This window comes from Microtus oregoni, unplaced genomic scaffold (assembly GCF_018167655.1).
Source record: "Microtus oregoni isolate MIOR12 unplaced genomic scaffold, Mior012 000021F_ref0000039, whole genome shotgun sequence".
Lineage (NCBI taxonomy): Eukaryota > Metazoa > Chordata > Mammalia > Rodentia > Cricetidae > Microtus > Microtus oregoni.
The window spans coordinates 22,378,987-22,398,903 of NW_024543080.1; the positions used below are offsets into that span (position 1 = coordinate 22,378,987).

The window sequence follows — 19,917 nt, forward strand, 5'->3', positions numbered from 1 at the left end:
GATCTTCGTCATTGATTGTGTGTGTGTGTGTGTGTGTGTGTGTGTGTGTCATTAGTGTTGTTAATAAGTTTTCCCCTTTCCATTCGTGGATCTTGGCTTTGGCGTGTGTCCTAACAGGCAGCACTGAAATCAAGATCACCTAGATTTTTCTCCCGTCTTCCGGGAAATAATAGAGTTTTTGCATTTCATGTTTAGGTCTGTATGTTCCATTTTTTTTTTTTTTTGTGGAAGCTAAATGTTCTGTTTAAATTCTTTTGCTTTTTTTCTTAGGCATGTGGGTGTCGGGCTGTTGCAGCCGCGTGTGTTGAAAAGTCCTTATTCGCTGCCTTTCCTTTGCTCCCTTGTCAGAGATCAGTGGACTGTACTTGTGTGGGTCTATTTCTGGGCTGTCTGTTCTGCCCCTTGATCTGTTTGTCTCTTCCTTTGCCAGCAGCACAATGCCTTGATGACTGTAGCTTTATAATAAGCCCTGAAGTCAGATAGCGACAGTCCCCAGGCCTTATTCTCCTGCCACATTGTGCTGCTTGTTTCTGAGCTATTTCTCTTGCTGTACAAACTTTAGAATCAGTTCATTGGTGGCCAGGAAATCACTCTCTGGCCTGGGTTTGCTTTTTCTAAACTAGTTTGCTTTTGACTTGTGAAGTCTTTATTGTTGTTTTTAATTCTTGTTCTAAGGCCATTTATTTACCTTACACCCTTTTCCCCTTGGGTGTTATCAAAACTTATTATTCAGTTGGTATAAGCAATAATGATTATAATAGTAAGCAACTCTATGGAGCCATTACATTTCCATATCACATAGACCCCTATATAAATGTGTGAACTGTATGTATCTGAGGTGTATGAACCTTTATCTACAGAGGGGCATGTTTGTGTGTGTGTGTGTGTGCGCGCGCACATGCATACATGTACATGAGTGCCTGAATGTGTGTGTGAAGACCAGAGGTCAGTGTTGGGTACCTTCCTAGATTACCTCCCACCTTATTTTTGAGCAAGTCTCTCACTGAACCTGGAGCACCCTGATTTGGGTGAGGCTGGCCTGCCAGTGAGCTGCAGGGACACAGCTGTCTCTGCCCACCCCCAGAACTGGCATCACAGATACACACCTCCATTCCTGGCATTACGTGGGTGCTGGTGATTGAAGTCTGGTCCTCAGGCTGAGAACAAGCTTTTTGCCTACTGAGCCATGCGTTCGAACAGCCCCAGAGCCCACTGTTAGAATGACCCCAGATACACACCGTTCAAGGGCTGTGTCTCTCTTTATTTGCTTTTTACTTGTGTTTTATTAACATGACAGCTGTTTTATTGTGTATACTATATCAGCACAGTGCTATAGAGAATGAACTAAAGAATAAAAGTGCTCAGATATAAAACATTTAATTCTTGCTTTATTCTAATATAGGTATTTGTGGTCAATAGGTTTATATTCTAAGAGTGTTTAATGTGACATTGGATTCTTTCGTTTGTAATTCAAGTCTGGGCTATGTTCTTAAGACTTACACTTTAACATATGTGCTTTTATTCCTTCGTGGACAGGATTCTATAACTGCATGTAGAGAAATATTATTGTTTGGGCTGGAGAGATGACTCAGTTTATCCAGAGAACATGAGTTCAGTTCCCAGCACCTCTCTTGGCTGACTTACAACAATCTGTATTTCCAGCTCCAGGGGAGGCAGCACCCTCTAGTGGCCTCACTGAGCACTGCATGAACAGACATATACATAATTAAAAATTTAAATACTAGAATAAAGTTCTTTTTTAAATTTTTAAAATATTTAACTTTTTAAAATATTTAATATTAAAAAAATATTAACTTGCCGGGCAGTGGTGGCGCATGCCTTTAATCCCAGCACTTGGGAGGCAGAGGCAGGCGTATCTCTGGGAGTTCGAGGCCAGCCTGGTCTACAAGAGCTAGTTCCAGGACAGGCTCCAAAGCTACAGAGAAACCCTGTCTCGAACCCCCCCCCCCCAAAAAAAATTAACTCAAGCAGTCAAATGTCATGCGTATTTTGGCTAGGGTTTCTGTTAACGTGATAAAATACCATGACCAAAAGATACTTGAGGATAGGTAAACGGTTTATTTCACTTCAGCTTACAGTAAACAGTCCATCCCTGGAGGAAGTCAGGGTAGAAAGCCAAGCACAGAAGGCCGGACCTGATGGCGAGGCCATGGAGGATACCTTTCACCTACGGCCTTGTTCCCCATGGCTTGCTCTGTCCGGCCCTCCCAGCACTTTGACAGAAGACAAATGTCTAGTTCTTACTTATTACTAGTAAATCAGTAAAACTGAGCATGACTTTGTGCTTCTTGGGCTCCTACGTACGTATCCCTTACCCTTGCTCATTATCTTCTGCCCTGTGGTCTATTTGAAGGAACTGGTGGTTTTCTAAGTCATCCATTTGTGCTTTGTGAATGACTACGAAAGTGATTAATTCTCTGTATGATACGCTGCAGTATTTGCCTGCCTCCCAGTGTGGTTGTGTGAATATATTCTTGTTGTTGTTGTTGTTTTAAATCTGAGGTTGTCTTTTGTATACTTTCTCGTGCCGTCTCGTGTTTTTGGATCATATCATCTCAGTTGCTTGTGCAGCATTCCGTTAACTGTGCTATCAAAATTTAGGTTCTTTTCTAACCCTCTGTTATTAGGATGTTAAATGGCCTGACATTTCAACCAGATGATCCCCCCACAAACACACACCCTTGTTTTGTAGTAGTAAATGCAACAACCGTTTGCTAAAAGCACACTAAAAGATAAACTGAAATATTGTTTTAACGTGCTTAATCATAAACATTTGGTATTCGTAAATTTTTGAGTTTTCAACGTAGAAATGAAGTTTTTCCCGGAACTTTGATTTCCTTGACACGTATCTTTCACACGTCATGATCCCTGAGAGCAGAGGCTCTCAACCTCCTGATGCTGGGACCCTTTAGTACAGCTCCTCGTGTTGTGGTGACCCCCAGCCGTAACATTATTTCATTGCTACTTCATAATCATGACTGTGCTACTGCTTTGAATCCTAATGTAAAAATATGCAGGATCTGATCCTGCACGATGCAGGGGCGCAATGCACAGGTTGAGATCCGCTGTCTTAGACCTTTTACCATGGTTCCATTCGAAGCGAGTAGACAGCAGTGACGGCCGTTTGAGATGACAAGTGTCTGCGGCTCTTACGGGGCCAAAAATAATTTCTAGAAATGTAAGATCTGCAGCTATTTCCACAATGACACTTGTTGACGGGTTCCCTCCTTGATAATGCACAATGTTGGGCCGTGATGCGTTGGAGACAAGCAGGTCATTGTTGGAATAATGTGTGCTCTGTTCCAAGGACTGCAAATTTTTGTCATGGATTGTTTTTATGATACAATTTTAATTCTAGAATACAAAATGTGTTTTGACTTGGTGCTAATAAAAGGTGTTTGTTTTTTGGTTCGATATTAGCAGTTTGTAGATTATTGCATTTTTTTTTTTGGAAAATTTATTTTGCAAGTAAATTCTCCCATGCTGTATTTTATAGGGCAGGTTTTTTTAATTTTTTGAGATGCCCTCCCCCACCTCCATCACCGTGTGGCCCAGGCTGGCTTAGCGACCGCTTTCCCACCCCACTGGTCTCAAACTCATGACCCTGACTCCTTCAGCCTTGTGATTGCCGGAATTGCAGGCATTCAATGCCCCACTTAGACTCAGTTCTTCTTTGACCTAAAAATGCAATTTAGGCTTTGAATCGATATCTTTTGGGGCAAATTTCCTATCGTAATATATACATCCATAGCTATTCAGTGTTTGAGTCACTGTGTTCTGCTTCCCCGTTTTAGGGACGGAGTTAATCAAATGACAGCCCCTTCTATGGAGAGGGCAGGAGCTGGAGAGGACTTGGTAGAAGAGAAGCACAGACTTCTGTGGGCACGCCAGGCCAGGAGAAGTCATGCCTGCTGCTGTAGAGTAGTTTGTATTAAGCCTCAGGCTGGGTAGAAGGACGTGACCGGTTGAGTTACAGGCAGTTGTGAGGTAGGCTTGCAGGGTTTCCATCCAGCCCCCATAGGCCTTACTCCTTCCAGACAGCACATTGTCTGAGTTAGACGGCCCAGCGTCCTCTGAGACGGTCAGTGAGGTACTGTGAGTTACTGTTGGTTCCTGCACCTCACATCAGCAGCACAGGAACTGGACAAAGCTCAGAGCCTTTCCTTTCCACATCCTCTGTACCAAGCTCAGTCATCTCACTTGGATTTCTGGGCTGGCATCCCTGGTGCCGTGTCTGGGTTTCTCAGACTCCTCCAGAGGAGCCAGAGAGGTTTACAAGGACAAGTCAGATCCCACCCCTCCCCACCTTAATACTTTCCACGGAAAGGTTCTTCACGGTGTCCTAAAGGGCCCTCTGTGTTCCGCAGGCTGACCTCCTCTCATCCTCCTCCACCCCAGGCCCGCCCTTGTCCTTCTGTCCACGTGTGTTCAGTCCCCACTGCTTTGTTCTGCTCCTCTTTCCATCGTTTAGGCCTGCGCCTAGGTGTGGCTTCTTCAGCTTTCCTGCGCATGCTTCCTGAGGTATCACCTTTCGGCTCCCAATCCCGCTCCTGTTTCATGTACTTGTTTTGCTTTCTCTTTAATTTTCTTCATTACTCTAGCACAGTGGTTCTCAACCTTGCTGATGCTTCAGCCCTTTAACACAGTTCCTCGTGTTGTGGTGACCCCCCCCCCAACCATAAAATTATTTTTGTTGCTGCTTTATAACTGTGAATTTGCTGTTATTAAGAATCATAATGTAAATATTTTTGGAGATAGAGGTTTGCCAAAGGGGTCTCGACCCACAGGTTGAGAACCACTGCTCTGGACCGTCTGACCAGGGTCCAGTTATTCAATAAGTATTTGTCGTGTACCTGCGGTGTGCCAGGCACTTCTAGGTTCAGAGGAATCATCTAGGCCCAAACAGAGCAGATGAGAATGCCTGATGTTTTGGAAGTCACCTGAACCAAGTGGAGAAATTACAGTGCGTAGTAAACACAGCGTGGGGCTAGGCAGATGTTAGAGCAGCAAGCCCCTAAAGGGATTCCGGGAGATTGGTGAGTGAGATGAGATCGGGGAGGGGTTGGCGCAGTGCTGAGTTCCGTGAGGTGGATGGAGTAGGCTCTGCGGAGCCGGTTATTCATACAGGGCTCTTTTGTTTCTCTGACTTTTAGCTTCAGCTCCAGTCAGCAAAGTGAATAAGTTCTGCGCTGCCTCCAGCCTGCATCCCTCTTCGGGAAGAAAGAAGAGCATCATGTCAAACATCACGATTGACCCCGATGTCAAGCCTGGTGAATATGTCATCAAGAGCCTCTTTGCAGAATTTGCTGTTCAAGCTGAAAAGAAAATTGAAGTTGTAATGGCCGAACCCTTGGTGAGTAGAACTGTCTATAAATCTCATTTCTTTCGTTGTTTTTTTTTTTTAACTTTTGCATTAGCTGGTATAATACGAATTTTTGAAAGGGAATAATATCCTTGAACACATTTAAGGGCTAGGATTGTTGTAAAGTGCTGATCCTGACAGCAGCAGTGGCTTCAGAATCCGCTCTGATAAATTCTTAGAGATAAGTAAGGGAAAGACGTGGCTGCACAGGTGGAAATCGCGTGGCTCAATAAAACCTAACAGGACCGGAAAGAGAGGCTGGACTGTTCTACGGATTGGTGTAAAGGCTATGGCAAACTTACCCTAGCGAGCATCTCGTTCTTTGAATTATGATTTTTGAGTCAGGGTCTCATGTGGTTCAGGTTGGCCTTGAACTTGCCTTGTTGCCAGAGATGACCCTGAACTCCTGACCCAACTGTTCTTTCCGAGTGCGAGGATTGGAGACATGTGCCACCGTAGCTGACGTTACACATCTCTACACTAATGTTACATGAGAAGTGATCAGGGGCTGTGATGAGGAGGACTGCCAAAAATAAATGTGTGGGGAAGATCCTGCAGTTAAGAGACCGGGATCGTGATAGAGAGCACAGCCAGCTACGCAAGGAGACAATCGTTCATAGTTCAGGCTGCTGTGAACCAGGACCTTAAAAGCAGAAGAGAGAGCAGTAGCAGACTCGGTGGCATTTGAGGTGGATTAAGTAGGAGCAGCCCTGGAGTTAGTTAAGAGTGGCAGTTGTTTGGGATCTTAGAAGGTGGCAGTGCCCTGACTTGGCTCTCTCTTGAAGCCCTTAGGTGAAGAAGAGCATTTTTCGTTTGAGTGTATTAGAGTTACTGGCGATCTGGCCATGTGAAATGGCTTGATTGGTGGTTGGGAATTCTTCTGGAGCTCTCCTAAGAGATGGTATGGTGATTGTGGGCATCTTCGACCTTGAAGCTGAAAGAACACTGATTTCAAAAGAAGTTAAGGACTGAGTAGACATATCATTGCCAAATACACAGGCAGTCCGAATTAAATGAAGCGAGGTGATTGGATTTGTGTAAGGCAGCCTGGTCGTTAAGAGAGCAGGCTTAGCTTTGGGATGTTAGTTGGTGAGGTAGCACTGCGGGTGCAGATGGCATTTATGTTGCCCCGCGCGTTCGAAGGGAGTGAATGTGTATCACGCGTGTGTATCGCGCCTCAGGACTAGGGACTGAGGCTGATGAAGATCGAGATTGTAGCTGCTGCAGCTTGCTGACTTGTACCCGACTGGATTAGGGGTAGGCGTTCACTGCCAGGTGGAACTTGGAGGACTTGTTGCTCTCCTGAGGCCAAAGGCCAGGAAGTGGTGGAGTCTCCGTCTGTTTCCGGACGGAGCACAAGAGAGGAAGGTTGATTCCCTAGGAGAGTGGAGGGCGGTATCACACATGCTCTGAATTGTCTTAGGTATGAAACTGATTGCGAAGGTGAGTTCCGTCCTAGTCACTAAGTCAAGGAAGCTCCTCAGTAAAGATTCCAATGAGTTGATGTGTTATGGGGTTCCAAAGTCGGCCAGATGTGGATTCCAAAACTGTATATAGTCCACTCCACTTAAAAACCATTCTGGAATTGCATTTTACATATCAAATTAATGCTTTTCTTATACCAGCACACAGACACGTATGTGTTTTATAACACTGCATCATATTAAGTGTTTTCTTACTTTGTTTTTTTTTTTTTTGAGAGAGAGAATCTCTCCGTGTAGCCCTGGCTGTCCTGGAACTCACTATGGAGACCAGTCAGTTTATCCTCAAATTCAGGCATCCACCTGCTTTTACCCCCCAAGTGCTGGGATAAGAGGCACGCACCACTATGCCTGGCTTAGAGTTTTAAGACATAAGAATTATAAAACTTGCTGATATAATTAATAACCATAAGTTTTAATTATAAATATGCTTAGCCGACAAAATGTTGGTTTCTCTTTTCAATGCTCCTTTAATGATATAACGAATAGCTACAGAGCCATCTTCAATGGCTCATAATTAAGAAAAGGGAAAAAAAATCTTATGATAAGTTTCAGAGGGTTTTGTAGTGTGTCGAATGACCAGGACCCATCACCTGGCTTCAGTTTTCTTCTTGTACCACACACTGAAAAAAAAAAAAACCAGTTTCATATGTTATGGTCCTGGCAAGTCTCAAATATCCCATATTCTTGACAGAATTATGGTTTTGAAATTCTTAAGGTCTTGAGAGTGAAAGGATGTATGAGAAGGTTACCTAATACAACCGAGTCTCCAAATTAGCCCCTTGCTCACTTAATCTGTCCATAATATGTGTCAATATGTATATATGCACATATGTATGTAATGGCATGGACATATATACACATATGTATGACTGTGTTGTATCATGGTTGGTTGTCTTCTTTGGTGAGGGTTACGTGTTGGCAGGATCCAGGTGTTGACTGCAGGATGGTCTGTGGTGTAGGTATTTCACAAAAGCTTACACTTTACCATGAATTCAGCCCTAATAGGCACTGTGTACCTAAGAAGACTCAGTGCCACTGTTGAAGGCAGAGCTTCTAATCCATCTTCCTTCAGAATAGTCGATGCTGTTTTACTCGTTCATTTAGCAGGTTATTTCGGGGGTACCTGCTACATAATCCTAAAATGAGATTATAAAGTTATACTTCCATCCTGAGAGCCTGGAGAGATGGCTCAACAGTTAAGAGCACTGGTGTTGTAAGGAACCACTTGTTGGTTCCCAGCCGTTCAGCCCCAAAATAATGACACAGAAACGGTATTGATTAAATCACTGCTTGGTCCATTAGCTCTAGCTTCTTATTGGCTAACTCTTACATATTAATTTAACCCATCTCCATTAATCTTTGTATCTCCACATGGCAGTGGCTTACATGGCCTCTCTCTCACTCTGCCTCTTTCTCCCAGCATTCAGTTTAGTTTTCCTGCCTAGCTAAGTTCTGCCCTGCTGTAGGTCCAAAGCAGTTTCTTTATTAATTAGCCAGTCCTGTTCACAGCTTACAGAGGGGAATCCCACATCACACTGGCTGCTCTTGCAGAGGACCTGGTTTGGTTCTCAGTACCCACAGTGGCTAGTAACCATCTGTCACTCCGGTTCCAGAGAATCTGCCCCCTCACAAGACGTACCTGCAGGTGAAACACTTGTATACTAAGGTTAAAATAAATGAATCTTTAAAAAAAAAATGCTATTGTAGCATGGATGCTGCTTTCTCTTTATCACACTCTGAGAGAAGGGTGTTCCTGACTCTTCTCCCTCCCGTACTAAGAATGCCCCTGAACCTTCATCACAACATACAGATTTTTACCTGTGACATCCCACTTACCGAAGCAGTTCCTCCTTATCTAGGTCAGGCGGCTTAGTTTGTATTTCTAGCCAGGTCTAGATAGATTGCAGATCTATAGTATCAAGATAATGAAGACACACGGACCCTAGCCCTGCGACAGTGTGGAGACAATAGTTTCGGGTGCTTTCACCTGGTGAAGTTTATTCTCTACCCTTTGAGATAATAAGCAGCCGCCCACGTGGCTCCCTGGGTTCTTCAAGAAAAGCCTCCCAGGCTTCCGATTGAGCATAACAGCCCCCGGGGCTTGTCAAGTGGACAATGCTGACCTGGCTCCTGGTCACTCAGAACAGCAGGCTGCCGAGAAGCCGAGAAGCCGCAGGAACCTAATCTGCAGGGAAATGATAGAATCAGTTTTTTTCCTTCCCAGGGAAGGAATGGAAATAAAAGAAGGCTACAGAGGCCATCGAGGTGGAGCCGGGCTCGATTTTCTTCCCTTAATTTCATTTGTTAGGAGGAAGACTCCAGAAGGGCAGGCAGTGATTGAAATCGCAGCCTACATGCTAGGCAATCCAAGAACCTTTGCTGAGATGGGTGATTCTTGGCTTTCCAGGCTTACCTGTTAATTGTGTCCATTGTCAGTGGCTAGAAAGAAAATGGAAGACAAGATGTTAGCCTGTCACGGGCTGATTCAGACCTTGTGCCTTGTTTCAGGGCCTGCATTTCAGAAGCGCTCCGATTTACCTTTCTTTTGAGAATATTAAATATTCTCATTTTATTTTGAGTTTGTTCCACTGCATCTTTATGTTCGTTTTTTACACCGTCTTCTGGCATGCTTTCCAAAATAACTTTAAAAGATTTATTTATTCAATTTTTTACGTATATGAGTATTTTTCCTGCATGCGTGTATGTGTACTATGGGCCTGCAGTCTGTGGAGGCCAAAAGAGGGCATCAGGTCCTTGAACGGGAGTTACAGGTGGTTGTAAGCCACCATGTAGGTACTGGGAACTGGACCCGGGTCCTCTGCAATAGCAGCCAGTGCCCTGGCATGTGGACTTTAACATGCTCTTTTCATGAATGAGGCTCTAAAGCTCTGACTGGAGGAGCAGTGCACACACACACACACACACACACACGTGATCTTCCCATGTAGTCACTGGGATGGGCTCTGTCAGCTCTTCTTCCTCTAGAGGCCATTCAGGGTCTCATGGGAGGACCTGCAGTATCCTGAATGGGACAGTTTTGGTTTTGGATAGTGTTCTGAGTCCTTGTTCCTACTTTGAAGAGACCTGTGAAGACCATGGCAACTCTCATAAAGGAAAGTAGTAATTGGGACCTTGCTTACGGTTTCAGAGGCTTGGTCCATTGTCATCATAGTGAGGAGCACGGTCAAGCATGGCAGACATGGTGCTGAAGAAGCAGTTGAGAGCTGCATCCTAATCTTCTGGCAGAGAGAGTGAGAGAGAGACAGAGAGACATATTTGAACCCTCAAGCCCATTTCCAGTGGCGTACTTCTCCAACAAGGCCACACCTTCTCCAAAAAGCCACACCTCCAAACTGTCTCCAATAGTGTCTCTTCTGATGACTCAGCATTCAGATATAGGCGCCGGTGTGTTCCATTCTTTTTCAACCCACCACAGCCGGCGTGGTGGGGGCTTGGCTGTAATTAATCACCCGTCTTTGGGGTGAGACCTCATCGACAGTTGTATTCTCACAGCTGGGACCTCTCCATTTTGTCCTTTGCTAAGGAAGACAGGTGCCCCGCGTCTACTGTGAAAGTATTACTACCCCCCAAATTTAGGTGGGTCTGAAGGAGACTCTAAAGCTCATTCAGACACTCCTTCAAAACACTTGTCCAGCCAGCCCTTTCCCCGGCCCCCACTGAGAGAAGATCTCATGCCTTCCAGACTGACTTTGAGCTCCATATGTAGACAGCGATGATCTTGAACTTCTGATCCTCCTGCCTCATCTAAAGGGCATCCTTGAGGTATGCATCCCCTGGTTTATGTGGATTTGGAAGTTGAATCCTGGGTTTTGTGCCTGGTGGGTCAGCACTGTGCTGCATCTCCAACCCTCTTGGTTTTGTCTTCACTCTGGTGGTTCTTTTGGGATACCCTAGTTCTCCAAGTCCTGAGCCCTTTGAAGCCCAAGAACGTCACCTGGGTTACCTTTCCTTCACTTCCTACCAGCAATCTTCCCTGTGGCTGGGCTCAGATGTCATTGTCTCCTCAGTCATGTCTGAAATCTGTCCCCTCCCATCCTTCCCTGTTCTTCACATAGATTCCTGCTGTGCTCTCGGTTTGTGGTCAGCTGCGTGAGGGTGGGGATCATTTCTGGCTTTTTCGTGGTTGAATCTCCAGAGTATAAGGCACTCAGCATGTCGCTGGACGGGGTGACTGGTGGCCCAAGGCAGGAACATACATCATTGAAGGTGGGGACTCATTGATTTCCCTAATTTATATCCCCAATACATCATAGTGCCTGGCTTTTAGAATCTAGGGCTAAAGCATGGACAATGCACACAGTGGGAGCGAAGCAGGACAGAATAGAAGAGGGGGAAAACAAACCTCCCTTTTTCTGTCCTTTGTCTGTTGAAGCGTACAGTCCACAAAATATAGCCATCATATAGATTTCTCCCTCAGAGAACAAATACTATATTTTTGTGAAAGAACAAATTAACATTTCTATAATATACTTCCTGCCTTATATCTTAGGTTGGTAAACTTTTATGGCAAAATCTAAACAGTCACAGACTTTTGTTTTTGTAGTCTTATGTTTTACTTTACTGGTATATATTAACTATACACAATACTGATCTCATGATACCGTCTTCATCTGTACTCCATCATGATGTCTTTTGGTTATTCTCACTCCGCACTGCCCTTTTGTCCCGTTCTCCATAACTAATCCTTCCTCCTCCAAACTAATCTCCCCTTTGCTTTCGTATTTTTGTTTTTATTAATAACCCAGTGAGTTTCCTTAGAGCTGCTTACAGGAGCACGGGCACCGTACCAGAGGCTACACCCTGGAAGAAAATGATTTCCTTTCGTTAACCGTGCGCTCCTTGCGGGTGTTCGCAGGCTTGGAACATCATGCTTCCTTTTGGTAGTGCTGGGCATCACATCCATGGCTGTATGTGTGGGAAGCACACACTCCATACCACAGAGCTATATCTCCAGCTCTGGTGTAAAACCTTTTGATGTATGATATCAGCCTCTCTTATACTGAACACCTAGTCTAAATATATAAAACGAACATTACTGGAATCTGGAAAGTTTTAGATAGGAAACGCCTGTCTAAATAGTTCAGTTCAAATTCACTTGACAGTAAGACATTCCTTTCTTTTGCTTAGTAATTATAGTAAATTCTTCTAATTGATTGGAAGGTGTTGTTGTCTTTGTTGTTCTTAAACAGTAGAAGAAACTGTGGTCTTTACTCATCTTAGTTGACATCCTTTTGTAACTTCTTGCTTCTCACTGTTGGGGAATACAGTATTCTGAAACTGTCTCTTCCATTGTGAGAGACTGGAACTTTCACTGGACCTCACAGTCAGAGTTAATAATACACCTTAAAGTCACTTAAGACGTAGGACCGCTGTCCTACTGTGTGTTCAGCCTCTTTAACCTGCCTTGAAGGGAAGAGTGTAAGAGCCAACCTTCCTTGCCCTGGGTTTCCCTAAGCTAATGCATAGATACAATCTTAAGTTTGTACTCTCTCCTGCCCCTGACCCTCAGTAATACACTAGTGTTCTGATAAACATTTGTGGGAAACAGCAAATAAGCCAAAAAATTTTCTCATAAATGAATATCTACCATAAATATTGAACACAAGATACTGCTAGTGCTTGATAAACAGGGATGCTTGTAATACTGTTGTTATTTCTGTCAGTTGTGGCCAGTTTGAGTCAGTAACTTAATCCCTTGGAAACTCTGTTCAAGACTTTTGAACGATGTCCCTCATCCCTTCACCATGTGACGCTTTCTGCGCTGTTCAGTAAATACAGAGTGAGGTTCTTTGTTTGGAGCACGGATATGCACACACAGATCCAACAAAACACAGACATGGTGACAGAGTCACAAGACAGCCTTCAGGCAGGCACAGATTCAGACTCATACAGCAGACAGCCGGGCTGATGGAAGACAGAGGGAGACGACAGTGGAGAATTTCAGGCTGGGTTTGCTGGTGGTCCAGTGACACCACAGGGAGGTGCCTTGATTTCTTCAGTGCGGCATTGATGCATTATTGGTGACTGGGTTTATTCTTGATGTGTTCTAACCAACTACAGTTGTCAAGATACAGACTTAACGAATCCTTCACATCTTTAAGACTTATTTCCATTTCGTTGGTATGTGTCTGTGTGTAGGCGTGTGCACGTGAATGAAGGTGCTTGCACAGGCCAGAGACATCCCCCGGAGGGAGAGTTAGCCGAGGTTGAATTGCCTGTAAAGCCTAGTCTGGGGGCTTCCACACCTCTTACCTCTGTTCGCACCTGCACTCATGTGCAAATACACACATAAAATAAGTGGCTCAGCAATGAAGAGCACTGGCTGTTCTTCTAGAGGACCTGGGTTCAATTCCCAGCACCCACATGGCAGCTCACACCTGCCTGTTACTGCAGTTCCAAGACTTCTGACACCCTCACGCAGACATACATGCAGGCAAAACACCAATGCACATAAAATTAAAGATAAATAAATTATAAAATAATAAATCTGTTTTTAAAAATAGAGTTGATGTACAAAATGCCTATACCTCCACCAGCCCTCCTCAAAGAGGGAATAAATTATACACCGAGGAAAACTGACTTAGCAGCGTATGTACACCTAAGTCATGTTTTGGGGAGGGAGGGGCAATAAACACATTTTCTAGAGCAGTGGCTCGCAGGCAGCCTACCCACCACTGTTTCTCTAAACAATTTCAGCCATAGAACTAGACAGTCCGCCACCCCACCTTAAACTAGCTCATTTCTGAAAGCAGCACTTAATATTATGTTTACTTGTTTGATTTTTTTTTTTTTTTTAATGAGAAAAGCAAAGCACAGAGCTCTCAAGTCCTCCAGACAGCTTTCAAATCGAGCTACCTGGCCTCACAGGTTGTGGCCACCTTGTTGTATGAGGATGCTATTCATAAGCACTTATGTTTCCTACCCCCTCTCCCTTGACACCGGACTCAATTTGTGCTCCATAAACCACACTGGCCTTGAGTTTACTGTATAGTTCAAGTTGGTCCCAAACTCCCTCCTGCCTTTTCCACCCCCCACGCCCCCCCGTACTGATGGCCTCCCACACAGTTGTCCTACCCCTCGACTGTATTCCCAACCTAGTCAGCACTGGTTGAACAAACGAACATACTAATAAAAACATAATGATGCCATTTTAAATAGGTCCTTTGTTGAACTTTTTCTTTTTTTTTTTTTTTTTTTTTTTGAGACCAGGTTTCTCTTTATAGCCCTGACTGTCCTAGAACTCACTTTGTAGACCAGGCTGGCCTTGAACTCATAAAGATCTACCTGCCCTGCCTCCCCAGTCCTGGGATTAACGTTGTACACCACCACTACCCCGCTAAACTTTCATTTCTTAGTCAAAGAATCGTTTGTCATAAATAGTGCTGTCTAGAGAGTGGCTGTGACGTCCCGTGCATGGGAGTATTGGAGTCATCTGCTTGGCGAGGGTAAGATGGAGGCTTTCCTTTCTTTAAAGTGACCTACTGGAAAGTGACCACAAGCAAAATGAACTATGAAGTCTAAATTACTGATCACGTGGAGGCCTCCTAATGTTTTGTATTTAAACTGTATTGTTTGTTTTTTACTTATAGGAGAAGCTGTTATCTAGATCTCTTCAGAGGGGTGAAGATCTACAGTTTGACCAGGTACTGTCATTTTTGGGGAACACTCTTTCTTTGGGGAATTGTGTCTGTTTTAATAATCTAGCTTGCACGTGTCCACCATTGAAAAAGTCTTTTGTCCTGTGTAGTGATCCTGTTTATTCCTAAATGGTAGGTTAGGTTCTCCCAAAATTGAGCAATGAACTAACTGGCTTGACTTTTGTCTACTTAGCCCATCAAGACATGTTGCTTTTCAATGCTGATGTCTTTAACATGCCTTTGAAAGTCTTCCCAGGGAGCTAACTAAATCCTTCCAGCTCATTTTATGGACCAGTTTGTTTCTACCATTTGTTTGTTTCTTTTTGGAGACAGGTTCTCACTGTGTAGACAGGGCTGGCCTTGAACTCTATGAGATCCAAGGGTCCCTGCTTTTCAAATGCGGAGATTACAAGATAATGTGCCACCATTCCTAGCCTAGGGATCTGGAACTTTTACATTATGCTACCTTACATTTTAACATTAATAATTTAACATTACCTTTTAATCTTTAACATATTTTCACCTGTCATAGTTCTTGGAAACCTGTATATAGAATTTCAGTATCTAAAATGTTCTTTTATTAATTCTGTCCCTTTGCTGAGATCAAATGTTGGCTCACATGTCTTTGTACCATATTCATTTTATTACATGTTGATAATTTATGATAATATCTGGTGTCACCAAGACTCATGGACCCTTTATTCAAAGCCCCGTCTCTACTGATTCATTGGTGTTATAGTGGCGAGCATGGCTGCCTTCCAAAATAATGTGTCTAGGAAAAGGAAGTGAACTCTGAGACTTGATCAACTGATCAGATAAAGCAGACTTTTAGGACTGCTGGCTGGGACTCGCCAAAGTCCTGTGCTGCTGGATCCGACCACAGTTTTTTAAACCTTCATCACCAAGAGAGGGCTCTACAATAGAGCACTGGCGTTTCCAACCCGTTCCCTAAGACACTTTTCCATATGCCTTGAGTGAGTAGACGCTGGCCTACAGAGAAACTCCACACAGGAAGGGAACTCCTAGTTCCTCCGTCCTTTGGGGGCTTGCTCTACTACAGAAGGAATGAGAACATTAGCATCTGGCTTCCTCAGTGAGCGCATAACCAGTAACCAGCGTTTGGACTCCAACAGTGCCATTTTCAGGAAAGTTTTCTGGGTTTTATTTTTTGTTTTTAATGCAAATGGTCATTAAAGTCCTCGAATGAGTGCTAAATGGTTTGCTAACAGGAACAATGTTGTGTGTGAGCCGAGCTGTTTTAGTGTGTTTGGCAGAACAGATGATGTTTCCTTCTTCTTTCTTAGATACTAAACAAAGTCTTATTTGAGCCGTACTGCTCAGTTTAGCAAAATGTAATTTTTTTAAAGCACATGAACAATAGGATTAAGATCTTGTTTTGACAAGAATTTCCCATATTACAAAACATACCCAATTATAGTAATCTATAAATGATATAGATTACTATATACTATATATAAATGGAATCCAGCGGAAGTTAGAAATCATGAAGAGGCTTACAGGGCCTCAGTAACGAAAAGAAGGCCATGGAATTAAGTAAACTATGCCATTCTTTTCTGTTTTTCTGGATAAACTTTATTTTGAAGTGTATAAATAACATGAAACACTAGGGAATTTATTTAAATTTTAGAGATACCACTTTCTCTTCTTTAAAAGACTTCCTATGGCCACAGGACTGAAGGAGCTCTGGACTACTCTTCTGCAGCTTGCTTAGATAAATCGACAGTGGTTCATGGAGCATGCTTGACTACATGCTCATTTTAAAATGTTAGTTTTTGAGGCAGTGGGTAGAATCGGATATAGAAATTCCTTGGAATCCTCAATGACACCTGACCTGGGGGCTACTCATTTTACCTAGTCTAGGAAAGTTGGGTTTAGTCAAGGGAGAAGCCAATGGCATTTCCCTCAAATTTGTTGTTACTCAGCTTTCTGTGCCGTGACAAAGAACCCAAGGTAATTGACTTGGATGGAAGAAAGCCTTGTATCAGAGGTTGCAGTTCATGGCCACTTGATCCTGTTGCTTCCTGCCTGTGAAGGCACAGTATATCCTGTGGTAGCTTGTGATGGTTCAGAGGTAAAGAGAGAGGCAGGAAGGGGCCACAATCCCAACATTACCTTCAAGAGCCTGCCCCCAGATGATCCATTTCCTGCCATTTCCCATACCAGTCTGAGCCAGGCACTAACCCTTTGATACCCGAGCCATCAAGGGACATTGCAGATACAAACCAGGGCATTCAGAGAGCGTCAGGGACACACCACATTTTAGCAGGTGCCACACTCTACACATGGTTATAGCATCCATTCATGTGTCCTAGTCACGAGAATTTGTTCTTGCCGTGGCTCTGCCGTGTTATTTTGTGGATATCAGAATAATTATAGTTCTTCTGTGTCACCATAGTACATGATAAGACGGAGCCTTTTCCACCATCCTCACGCAGTGTAATCTTCTTTGTCTCCAAATCTTATCAGCCAGAAACTGTAATGTTTGGAGTCTCGTTCATATAAGCATTGACAGGCTGGTGGGGCAGGAGCAGAAATGCTTTGAAGGTGTGGGTAGAACGCTTATGAGAGGAAGCAGTGGTTCACCCGTGTACTTCGCTGCTCTCTGGGGATCGCCACAAGCGTAACCAGTGACGTAGCAGACACGCTTGATCTTACACACATAAGCGGCATGTGGCCGCCCAAAGATGGCAAGCTACTGAGCTAATCTGGATGGTTTGGGATAAAGTTTAATTGTGGCTAAAGCTTAAGCTGAGTTTTATTTCATTACATGGCCAAAGCCTTGGCTCATCTTTTAGCTCTGTGACTCGTTTTATATAAGTTCCTGTCTCCATGCGTGTCCAGGTGGGGGTTTGTGGAGCTGGGCGGCTGCTGTCCGCTGCTGCTTTCTGTTGTTATACCTGGCTCTGTCTTGCGTTTCAGTTGATAAGCTCTATGAGCTCTGTAGCCGAGCACTGTCTCCCTTCCTTACTCCGAACCTTGTTTGACTGGTACCGACGCCAGAATGGAACTGAAGATGAATCCTACGAGTACAGGCCTAGGTCTAGCACGAAATCTAAGGGGTAAGTGGTTTGTTGAACTTCATTTTACCTGGGCTTGAGGGATTGATAGTGTTATCAAGCGGAGATTGTGTCACGTGGCTGCCGAGTATGGATTGCTTTAGTTAGAAACAGTATAGGTTGAGTTTACGCCCATGTGTGTGGCAGTAAGAATGAAGGCGAGTCATGCTTAAACTTTAATCATCTATTGTATCTGATGAAGGCTTGGGGTATCTACACTGGGATAGTCAGCAGAAAGAGATCTCAGGAGAGTCATCCCAGAATTGAGTGCGGAGCTTGTAAAGACAGTTAAGGTGTGGTGCCAACTTTGAGAAAGCCCAGCTTGTTTGTACAGGGAAGCACTGCAATACAGTGAGAACGAAAGAATTGGTACCCAAAGAGCTTGTCTTCTGTCTCCAAACTTCCCAAAGGATCTTGGGTTACATAGAACATCATCATTCAGGTGCCTGCTGGCAGCTTAGTACTATACTTTGGTGTGTGTCCCATGTAAAGATTCACCTTAGGTGTGTGAGAAAGTTTCCCCACATTGTGTTTTCATCTAGAAAAGTTAGTACTTTTGCTTAGTTCATAACAACAGTAACAACAAAATGATGTGGGATTCCCCTCTGCATGCTGTGAATACCATTGGTTAGTAAAGAAACTGGCTTGGGCCTGCACAGGGAATAGAGGTACGTGGGAAAAACTAGACTGAATACTGGGAGAAGGAAGGAGGAGTTAGAGAGAAGCCCTGTAGCCCCACCAGAGAAAGACGCCAGAACTTTAGCCGGTAAGCCACAGCCATGTGACGATACAATGATCAATGGAGATGGGTTCGATTAAGATGTAAGAGTTAGCCGATAAGAAGCTGGAGCTAATGGGCCAAGCAGTGATTTAAGTAATGTAGTTTCTGTGTGATTATTTCTGGGGTCTGAGCTGCTGGGTGGTCAGGAAACAAACAAGTGGCCGTCCTATAACAACAAAAAGCTACCAATGAAATATGAAGCCCTACTAGGTCTTCTGATGAAACTTAAAGTATTTTTCTTCTTGCCAATTCTTCTATTAGGACAAATTCTATTAGATAGAACAGTGAGGTACATATATAAAGAGTCAATGTAAAAAAATGACAGAACATGGCGTCCATGTAGTTTTTGAAGCAACGTCCCCATCACATTTGGTGCTGGGAATAAACCCCCATTCCCCACAGGCCACAGACACACTCAGTCATGCACACTTGAGCTAGGGAGGAAAGAGGGAAACAGCACGAACCAACCTCTGCACGGGAGCCACTTTAGAACCTGGAGGCCCTATGCAGTTCTCATGTTGGCTTGTTGTTTCAGGGATGAGCAGCATCGTGAGAGAGATTATCTACTAGAGCGGCGGGACCTAGCTGTAGACTTCATCTTTTGTTTAGTTTTGGTTGAAGTTCTAAAGCAGGTAAGTGCCTTCCTATCTCACAAGTCGGAATCTCCCACTGTGTGCTGTGCCTTCGTGTTTCACGGTCTTCATTTAGGATGTTATCACCGATTCCAGCCCACGTAGTCATCAGATCATTTAACTTAAGTACGTGTCTTTCCATTGCCCGGGGCTCGCTTGCTCTGTGCCTATCTGTGCCTATTCTTTTACCTCTATATGCCATCCAAGATGCAGGATCATATTAGCAAGGGTAAGTTAAATGGACCTTTTAGCTCTAAGTGCTGTCTGCCCCTCATTCCACTGCTTAATCTCTTTTTTCTCCCACTTAATTTCCATGAGGTGTAAGTAAAAAAAAAAAAATGCTAGACATGAGGCCGGGCGGTGGTGGTGCATGCCTTTAATCCCAGCACTCGGGAGGCAGAGGCAGGCGGATCTCTGTGAGTTCGAGACCAGCCTGGTCTACAAGAATGAGTTCCAGGACAGGCTTCAAAACCACAGAGAAACCCTGTCTCGAAAAACAGAAAACAAAAACAAACAAAAAAAGCTAGACATGTCATTTGTTAAAAATTAATAAAGGTGTGCATACAAATATACCTGTATTCATTTGACGATTGTCTTTTTTTTTTAAAGTTTATAGTCTTTAAGACATTATATGTCATTAAAGGATCATCCATGTATTTCTAGCTGTGGACTGTGGTTAGAGAAGAAAAAAGAACACATTTTGCGTATGATGTGTTTGGATAGGACTTTCATTTTTGTTACTTTGGATAGGAAGTAAAAGAAGAGCAGATGCCAAATCTAAAAGTAACATGCACTCTGATCTGATTTAGTTAACATAATATATGCTTGGATTATAGGATCATTTATGCTTTGTGTTTCTGTTACATTGTTTATGAATAGGCATTTATTTGAGAGCCGGAAAT

The 19,917-nt window shown here is 43.7% G+C and overlaps 1 protein-coding gene across 7 annotated transcripts in view; it reads left to right on the plus strand.

Moving 5' to 3' along the window:
- Nucleotides 1-19,917, plus strand: part of Fryl (FRY like transcription coactivator) — a 231,706-nt gene that overhangs the window by 110,630 nt on the left and 101,159 nt on the right. For all 7 annotated transcript variants that reach the window (XM_041671629.1, XM_041671631.1, XM_041671624.1 and 4 more), the window contains 4 exons: nt 5,175-5,374; nt 14,478-14,531; nt 17,466-17,605; nt 18,919-19,015. In XM_041671629.1, coding sequence (XP_041527563.1) covers nt 5,175-5,374; nt 14,478-14,531; nt 17,466-17,605; nt 18,919-19,015 — 491 coding nt within the window. The remainder of the gene's footprint in view (nt 1-5,174; nt 5,375-14,477; nt 14,532-17,465; nt 17,606-18,918; nt 19,016-19,917) is intronic.